This window comes from Lepisma saccharinum, chromosome 1 (assembly GCF_977018435.1).
Source record: "Lepisma saccharinum chromosome 1, izLepSacc3.1, whole genome shotgun sequence".
Lineage (NCBI taxonomy): Eukaryota > Metazoa > Arthropoda > Insecta > Zygentoma > Lepismatidae > Lepisma > Lepisma saccharinum.
Window position 1 is genome coordinate 212,169,551 of NC_139229.1, and position 10,575 is coordinate 212,180,125.

Consider the following 10,575-nt stretch of genomic DNA (forward strand, 5'->3'; position numbering starts at 1 on the left):
GTACAACACAAACACTCAAAGACATGAATACTATTTTGTGGCTGGAATAAAAACAGAAATTAAAAATGGAAGAGAATTATTAGTAACATGTTATCAGCCACATAATTTCTGCAAGCAGCTGAATGCTTTCAAGAATTTTCCACATAACGTGTACATTAATTTCAATTCTGTTGAACTGCACTCACATACGATTAAAGCCTCCAATACATTGTAGATTATGTATTCACCTTATGTGGCAGTTCCAAGCTGCTCTTGTTCTCTTATTTACCCAGATAAAGGCTACTTAAATAACAGAAACAAATGTGATAGACCTCTACTTTGCCTTAAAGAGGTTATTGTGCTGCTAGAACAATCAGCTGGATTACATATTTAGCAGCATTCCAAGCTGATGTTTCATCAAGTTTCTCCTCAGTAAGCACACAGTAATGTATTTGTGGCTACTTATTGAAAATATATTCTATTTTCCTGAATTTATTAACATGACAACACACAGTATTTCTGTGTGGAGTAGGAACAACATGGAACTCCCTTTAAAATAGCCTCCTCACTCCTCTGCACAAGTTTATTTTCACACATACGTAAAAATTCTTTGTTCTAACATGTACTTATCTTGTGGCATTACAACACTAATAACACTTATGAATACTTAATGCTCAACACTTATCGGTTTACCACATTATCACATTAGCAAACTACACAGAAGCGAATACTTCGCATGACAACCAGGCAGGCTCACGGAGAGATACCATGTTTCGAAGGATCTGTTCTCGATAACATGCTGTTGGTCAACAATGACTTCAAACTTAGATGTATTGACAATCAGAGTTAATGCTATTGTGTTGTTCTGCTGTGTGCTTACTGGAGAAACTTCACAAAACCTCAGCTTGAAAAGCTACCAAATGCACTATGCACTTGAGTGGAGGGGATATGTATATTTGATTCCACTGGCAAGCAGCATGCTTCCAGCCGCTACATGAGTCACATTCTAGTGGCACAATAACCTCTTGAAGGGACACTATGTATTTCTTATGGTCAATGAAAACACTCGGAATCAGAATAGGATCATTCTATGCCAAATCAACCGGGGTCTGAACCTTGACATCTCAGAAATTGATAATTTTTGGTACAGTGGTAGTACCAGCAAAGTTGATGAAAACTGCCAAATTTCAGATTTTTTCTGCTCTTTGAGTTATTGACTTTCAAAAAAGCAAAAATCTTTAAACAGCTGTAGATCAAAAACTATTTGACCTAGAGAGCTCAAATTGGTGTCATTCTCTTCTTCTTTTAATGAGCTTTAATTTCAAATGCAACATCAGTGTGGTATTTGAATTTTGTAATTTCTAAAAAAAATTGAAAAGAAGTTTTTTGAAAATCTCAAAAACACCATTTTTTATTTTTTTGAAAAAAAAATATATGATTTGAAGACACCAATTGACTATTTGTGTGCAACATTTCATAATGGGATGGACATGGGTTCCTATGGAAATTAAATTTTCGTATTGTAATGTGTGCGAAATTTGCTAAATTGGTTGACTTCCATGTTATAACCACAACTATATGCTGAGTGGTTGGTGTTGAAGTCTTCATATTAGTCTATTATATATTATATATTAATATTATATATTAATAATTTTTGGACTACACATAATATGAAAATACCTAAAGTTAACACTTTTAATATCAGGTAAGCAAATTGAAAAATGTACGCGGGCAAGTCATTAAATAACAGGAATCTTATTCTAAACTTCATGGAGATTTATGCATAATGAAAATTTGTGTTTTGGCACTCAAAAAGGTTCCTTAGCAACACTCCATAAAGTTGTCATGACGATCGAGTAGTATGTGGCTGCGCAGTTGACTCCACTGTTGACTTGCACCGTAGAATAGCAACAAAGTGTTATTCGTTTTTTGCAGTCAGAGGGAGTGAAACTTTCTGAAATCTACAGGAGAATGAAGGTTCAGTATGGAGACAATTGTTTATTCAGGGGAGTGTGTCTGAGTGGGTGGAAAGATTTAAAGACGTCAGTGATGAACACCGGACTGGGAGGCCAGTTTACATTGCAACGGAAACAGTGAAACAGCAGATCGACCAGTGAGTCCGTTAATTTAGTACACAATCCCCTGACTTAAACAATAAGTCTTCATACTGAACCTTCATTTTGCTGTAGATTTCAGCACAGGCGTGCGCAGGCCCTCTATTAGGGGGGAAGGAAGCCTTGATGAAATTTTATTTGGGAAAGAAAAGCCTCATTTCATCTCACTGTTTTATTGTATTGATGGGTATGGAAAAGGAGTGTATATAGTGTGTGTCCGGAAGCACTGAAAACCACTGTATTAGAAGAATACAAACTTCCATGACACCAATGTTCTTTGTCCCCTCCTTTATTCCCCCTAATTTACAGATGAACATAGACATGGACATGGTTTCATACAGCAGATTCAGAACAACTGCACATAATTTGTTCTCATTTCCAACAGTCATGGCCATTAGTGAGGTGCTTGCTCCCTCACATTTTGACCCTAATCTACAGCTTCTTTCAACTTTTGTCAGCTTCAAAATAATTAATTATGTAAAGAGCATAATATCGTTTAATAATGGTGATAAGATTCCTCTGCACTAAATTCCTAAGCAAGAGTATTAGAGGGGACAACTGCCCCCTCTTGCCCTTTCCGTGCGCAAGCCTATGGATTTCAGAAGGTTTCACTCCTTCTGGCTGCAAAAAACGAATAACACTTCGTTGCTATTGTACGGTGCAAGTGCAAGTACGAGCTACTGTGCAAGTGCATACTACTCAATCGTCATGACAATTTTATAGTGTGTTGCTAAGGAACCTTTTTGAGTGCCGAAACACAAATTTTCGTTATGCATAAATCTCCATGAAATTTAGAATAACATTCCCGTAATTTAATGACTTGCCCTCATACATTTTTCAATTTGCTTACCTGATATTAAAAGTGATAAATTTAGGTATTTTAATATTTTTTGTAGTCCAAAAATTATAAAATAGACTAATATGAAGACTTCAGCATCAACCACTCAGCATATAGTTGTGGTTATAACATGGAAGTCAACAAATTTAGCAAATTTCACACACATTACAATACAGAAATTTAATTTCCATAGGAACCCATTTCCATCCCATTATGAAATGTTGCACACAAATAGTCAATTGATGTCTTCAAATTATATATTTTCCAAAAAAAATTAAAAATGGTGTTTTTGAGATTTTCAAAAAAACTTCCTTTCAAGTTTTTTTAGAAATTACAAAATTCAAATACCACACTGATGTTGCATTTCAAATTAAAGCTCATTAAAAGAAGAAAATGACATTAATTTGAGCTCTCTACGTCAAATAGTTTTTGATCTACAGCTGTTTAAAGATTTCAAAATGGCATGAAATTTTGGAATTTTTTTGCTTATTTGAAAGTCAATAACTCAAAAACTAAGAGCGGAAAAAATCTGAAATTTGGCAGTTTTTGTCCTCTTGATAGGTGCAATGTATAATCAAAAAATCTTAAAAATCTGAACTCTTAAGTTTGAAAAATAATTATTATAGGTTGATTTGGCATGGAATGAGCGAGCCAATGTTCTTTTGACATATTTTGGCCTAACATATTATTCTTTAACTTTTCTTTTTCCATCTATGTTCGACTCCCAGGTTTGGCATGGGTGTTCTTTGTGTGTCCCCTCATCAATCATCACTCCTCATCATCTTCACAATTAGCCAAAAGTGGCAGAAAAGCGATATAAAATAACATAATTCAACCAATTCTATCAAACAAAGCTCTCTGAAATTAATTGCCTGATAACCGAAGAGAGAACCTGTACCATTATGTTTTGTACATAGTTTACACACAACAAATGCACATCTGTGTAATTGCATACATACTGAACGTGAGTGATTTTCATCACATACACATTTTTCTTCTTGCCATCGTGATTGCAATAATAATAATAATAATAATAATAATAATAATAAAAGGCAAGAATGAATTTATATAAATAGAAGCTTTGAACATACAATTACACTGGTGCAAGAGGTCTGCAAACAGACTACTCTGAAGCATTCAACAATAGCTTGCTGTTGGGAACGTCCTCATAAAATGAGATTTTCTTTCCATTGAATGGTATGGTATGGTCTGTGTATCAGTTATTTTTCAAAAAATTCATCCTTTCCTTACACCACACTGGCTTTGCCCTAAATTCTTTGATCCGAATCAAATAATTTGACAGAATCTAATTTTTAACAGCCAAATGCAAAATATTATTTTTGTTTACATTATCTCCATATCCTAAAGAATCAAAACCACTGTGAACCTATTATTCTACATTTTCGTACTAATTAACTCAGTTGATGTGTTCTCTTGGAAAACATTATTAGGGAGTAAAACCTGTTGAAAATGAGTACAAAATGATGGAATGAAGACCAGAGCTCCTGAATTGTACATGTTTTTAAAACCTGTTACAAACTGCCTTGAAAATAGCCATACGAAATTAACCTATATATGGAGATTAAACTTTGTACCCGCACCCTCAAATGAAAAATGTTCCTGTGCCACTGGAACTCATGGTACGGTATAATATTTTTCTAGAAAAAAATTCTGTATAATACGAATTTCTTCAAGAATTTTCTGGTGTATAGCCATCTTGTTTATATCTTTTTATGAAAATTATATGCAATATCTTGTACACCTTGAAAGTTACCCAATTCTGTAATTTTCACTGAAAAAAGAAAGTGATGCTTACCTTCAACTGCATTCTCACAGAATCTGGACTACTGTCACTGTGGCTGGGAGGAACATTCAGTGATCCAGGTGGTCTTGTACATCTCTCAGATGCCAGTGAAGCAGAGGACTGTGAAGTTATGGAAGCAGTGTCATACCTATCGACTCCAAGTGTATTCTGATCTTCTAGTTCATCCCTAAGGGAACCCAGTGAAAGTTTCCTGCTATCCTTCTTTTTGTCTCGGAACAGAGCACGATGGAGTCTTGGTGAACCCAACAATGTTTTTGGTGATTTTGGTGGTTCCGCAATTTTATCATCGAGAAGATCGCTCTTCTTATTTTTCGAAGGCACTGAATCCGAACTTTTTGACATGCCAAGTTTTCTGGTCAACCTCGGCGAAAACAAACGAAATTTGCTCTTGCCGCAATTCTCACTTTTGCTTTCGGGTGAAACTTGCTGCGATTGATCCAAATGCATTTCGAATGCCAATCTCATTCGAGACTCATCTTTCGACTTGTTCTGCAGCGGTGGCTGGTACAGTGCTGCATTTTTTAATCGTATACATCCTTCAGCGATGCTACTCTTCTGTCCTTGTTTCTTCTCCTTTTCCTCGCCTCTACGCAACGAGTTGATCCAGAATTTCTCGGGCGATCCCCCTCTGTATTCCGACCACGATGGTGCAGCAGCAGTGCGTCGTGTTGTTACCATTGTGATACTCGAAATATTTGATGATGTGTTGTTCCGTTTTGTAAGTTGTATGTTTGTTGGCGACGGAAGACCACTTGAGCTACCGCGTCTACTGGGTGGATCACTGCAGCCACTGTCTAAGCTACCACGCCTGTGCATGGTAAGGCGTGATGTACTTAAAGATTTCATCTTCTCACCGTACAAAAAGTCACTATAGTCATGATCGGAGGGATCAGGTGAATTTGTAGCACTAGCATATACATTTCTTAACTTACTTTTTTCATCTCCACACTCTACTATGTTCTTGGAAGCCAGCAAAGCACGTTGCGGTATCTTCCGATTTCTTTCCTTAACTTTAGGCACATTCTGACTTCTATCTGCTCTGTAATCAGACTGTTCGAAACTTTGAGATGGATTAGGTAATATCCTATCATTTCCACCGTCAAAATTTTTAGTGGAACCATAAAGTGTTTCCCTATCAGGCATACATTCTGGAGGTATGACTTTGTGCCCTGGCAATCGAACGCAAGGATCAACTCGACGATAACTGCGATACTGAGCTGTTGGTACTGGCATATTATTCTTATTCCCGCTTAGAAACCTTAAATATTTCCTATCAAGACTAGCTCCCTCGTCGCGCGTGTTCTCTGGCTTCTTGGAACTCCGAAGCTTCTTCAGGGAGCTAAATTTCTTCTGAACATCATAGCTGCAAACAAAAGAAAGGGCACACATATATACAGAAAGCACACATAAAAGATAAAATAATAATAATAGTACAGTAAAAATAAAACAATAATAATAAAGTAAATAACTTAAAAGAAATGCAGGCAGAACTCTACAACATGCAACATGCACAAACGCACGACATGCAAATACAAGAAGTTGTTGACTTTTATCAAGCCATGCATGGGCATCCGGAAGGGGGAGGGGAGCATGTCCCCACCCCTGGAAAATGAATTTTACCATAAACTTATATATTACACATATATATTGCATTTCATTCACAGTAATTTATGTTAATTATTGGAAGAATGTTGCAGGAACATGATAGCTTCAATCTGAATACATGTTTTTTTTGTGGAGGCAGCATTATTATGGGGGTGGGGGAATATGTTTTCTCCCTGGAAAATAACACTGATGAACAAATTCAAACTTTTTTTTGCTCCTTTGAATGAAAATAGGTGATTATTTATAATTCGACCCCGCTGAATCCAAATCTGAAAGTAGAAATGCTGTATCACCTATGGTTTTCCCTGGATTTTCATTTTTTGTTTTTAATAAAAATTTTATTCCCTTTGTAATAATACATCGAAATTTGAAATTATTTTTGTTTGTTTGCTCATGAAATAAGATTTAAATATTGAAGTGAATAACTATGAAATATAAAAAAATTAAAATATATGTATCGGACCGATTTTGACTGTTCAGTGAAGAAATTTCATGCAAAAAAACTGGAAAAAAACACATTTTTACTCGCATTTTCAAAATTTCTTTCTTGAACTCTGCCGTTTGTAACTGCCACCAGAAACCTCTTCCTTGAGGTTCCAACAGTAGTCTGCTAACATGTTCTGTACCGATTTTCCTGCATATCGTTTCTCCATGACAGAAATATCCTGCTGAAATCTCTCGCCGCATTCGTCACTAACCGTGCCCAAGTTAAGGGGGAAAAAGTCCAAATGCGAATATTAAAAAGTGAATTTTCAAGGACATATTGCACCCCATGCGCTGATAACACTTCAACAAGTTCCATGTAGTTGTCAGCTTTCACATTTCCAAGAAAATTACAGCATACTTGTCTGAAAGCTAACCATGCGCATTTCTCTTTTTCTGTTAGCAATTCCACAAAGTTGTCATCATGAATGATCTTACGGATTTGCGGCCCAATAAATATGTCTTCTTTTAACTTACTATCACTGAGTTTAGGAAATGTTTTTCTCAAGTACCCAAAACCCTCACCATGTTTATCCAAAGCCTTAACAAAATTTTTCATCAACCCTAACTTTATATGCAACGGTGGTAACAAAATCTTGACTTTCTCAAGTAGAGGGTGATTCCTAACACTCTTCTCTCCAGGACTTAAGTTTTTTCGTATGGGCCAATCCACAATGTTGTAATGTTTATCTTCTGCCCGGCTGTCCCATTCGCAAAGAAAGCAACAAAATTTTGTAAACCCAGATTGCATGCCTAACAGTATACCAATCATTTTGAGGTCTTCGCTTATCTGCCAACCATATTTTTTATAATTTATCACTTTTAATATTGTATCCATACTTTTGTATGTTTCCTTCATGGTGGAAGAATAGGCAAGGGGTACTGATGGGTATATATTCACATTTAAACTATTCTTAGATGAATCTAAATATAGTCTCCACTCGTTTGGGTTGTGACTCCTTCCAAGTTCTTGCGGAAGGCCTTCTACATCATTGCAGTAAGTTAACTCATTACTAACAGAAAAAAAAAATGTGTCCGTGATTGTTGGCGTTTCTGATATGACACCTTAACACCATCTTGTAATAAATTCCACCCTCTGAGACGAGAACCTAATAATTCCGCTTGAACTTTAGAAAGGTTGAGGTCTCTGACTAGACCATTTAGTTCGGATTGGGAAATAAAGTGAGGTATATTTGGATCAGGAAAATTTGGATCGATGTTTGCATATGAGGGTCCAGGTTCGTCATCTGGAGATGCACTGCTTGGTTCTGTTTCATCCACTGTCCATTCTTTAGGAGGCTTAGGAATTGGTATAAAATCATGACTCGTAGGTTTCTTGGCTGAAGGAACATCAGGATAAAATGTAGAATGTTTTGATTTAGAACTATATCCCACTATGTTTGTTAAACAGAAGTAACAATCCGTAGTATGATCTTTCTGTTCTGTCCTATTACAGAGTTTCCAAAGGGCATTGATTTGTGAGTGCCATTAAGCCAACCATGTAAAGTTCGCGAACAATTACAACAAATTTTACCTGGTACCCAGCTTTCTCCCTCATCTACTTTACTTCCAAAATACAACTCATATGCTTTTTTCACTATAGGAGTGATCGTATTTCTCTGTGACTTCGGAGTAAATTCCCCGCAAACATAAAAAAACAAGTTCGGGTTATTCACACATTTGCATGACATGGCAAACTCATTAATTGACTTATAATATATTTCTTTAAAAAAAAAAACAATTATGAATGCTCTTATCGTTTTGTTAAAATACAACTTACACTTCACTTCACTATACACAATATTACATTCACAATTTCACGAACATACACAAACATAAAATAGGCTACTCGCAAAATTATCGGAAAGGAAGTTAATACTAGACTAACCCACAAAAGAACAAATTTTAACAGAGAAACAGGAAATTTCTCTACTGCCAGATGTTTCCTCCACTAAATATTAAGTGCCAGTCATAAACACACAAGGTCGCTGAAAAGTTCTTATCCATTTGCTAGGAACCAAACGTTAAGCCGGATGCGGAGCAGGGTGCGGAGAACTGAAACCATAAAACTATAAAATGTGGGTGTTCTGCAAAAACTTTAGGTGATACAGGAAAACGGATGCGATATTCGTTATCAGCACATCTGAATACATAAAGATCACTTAGTTTTATTTAAAGGAGTATTTCATTGTTTATCAGTGTAATTATTATGCTTGCCCCTCCCTGCTGACGTTTATGAAGCCATGTATAAATTCGTGCACATACTCATGCACTTGAGATGTTTCTACTTTTGTATGGTACACAAGAAAACAGTTCACTAGTTGGATGGTAATCGCTATTGGTTACAAAGTGAACTATTTATCCTTGCATCAATCTACATTAAGTAGATTACGAAAGACTCATATACGATTTCTTAGCTTCGTCAAAATTGTAGAAACAGATTAGAACATGTTCAAAGGTATACTGGATCAATAACTAAACAATTTCATAAGACATTTTAAACATTTCACACATTAAAGCTACTTTAGATGTAGCCTCTCATGATTGGCTGAAGCATACAATACATGACAAACCTACATCACAAGTAAACACAAACAAGCAAAATACACCCAGAGGCTACACTTGCAATGAACAATAAAATGAGATAAAGCTCGGTTATAATCAATTAATACAATTTGCAAGGCAAAATGAAAATTCACAGTTGGTCACCTGGGGTAAAACTAGTAACCCTTGACACAATAGTTAAAAATATGCACGAAGCATGGCAATAGCACGAGATGTGTACTTCACGGTGGCATAACACACGTTGGCCAAATGTACCTGTGTCCTCCGTTCTTTCTGCTGTGTGTTAATACAGATCAGAGAAACATGTCACACTTGGTAAATTCAGGAAGGTGAACATAAACAGTGTACATTCAAGAATGCAAAGGAATCATGCGGACATACAGATAATTCTGATCTGTGATTGCTGCATCACAACAAGAATATACATTTCTTGTGTTAAAATATATCAGGGTGGCCACTCTACAACCATGATAAAATTCACGTATAATTCCCGGTTTTCACATCAAACTTTCCAAAAATTTAAGCATACAAGCAGATGTTTTCTCTGCTTCAACCTTACGTATTATCGCCTCTCACCACATATACACACACAGATATATTAACAATATAAAGGGTCTGCGTGATTCAAATTTATCCAAAAATTCTAATTCAATTCAATAAAATGGTATTTTGTATATTTAAAATATTTAATTTAAGGTGCAAAGTTTACATTTAGCATTTCATATACTCAAGACTCGAAAAACATGTACAAACACAAGTCACAAATTTTACGGCATATACTAATCTACGAAAAATTGTTAATTGTACAGTAATTTTCAAACTCAAATGTAACTAATCAACTACAAGATATCTTATCTTGCAATAATCTTCCATCTGTCAGATAGATTGTTCTGAAAGAGACACTAACAAAGTAAACTAAACGAACTGAGAGAATTCTGTTTTATTTTCCACGTAGCTTCCTTTTCCTTCTCGATAAAAATAAAATCTGAACTGTGAAAAACATGCCTCAGGGCATTTATAAATATGTATACACTGAATGGGATTTGAATTAAAAAAAGCTGCAATTTTTTACATCTACGGAGAAAAATTCAAGCAGAATTCACGCATAATTCCCAGAGGCAATAATTCATGCAGAATTCCCAGAATTTCCTGTGAGAGCCATCCTG

The 10,575-nt window shown here is 35.7% G+C and overlaps 1 protein-coding gene across 3 annotated transcripts in view; it reads right to left on the bottom strand.

The window, feature by feature from the left end:
• The window catches only part of cnk (connector enhancer of ksr), a 108,344-nt gene that overhangs the window by 21,059 nt on the left and 76,710 nt on the right, over window positions 1-10,575 (bottom strand). For all 3 annotated transcript variants that reach the window (XM_083111874.1, XM_083111866.1, XM_083111857.1), the window contains exon 14: window positions 4,748-6,119. In XM_083111874.1, coding sequence (XP_082968000.1) covers window positions 4,748-6,119 — 1,372 coding nt within the window. The remainder of the gene's footprint in view (window positions 1-4,747; window positions 6,120-10,575) is intronic.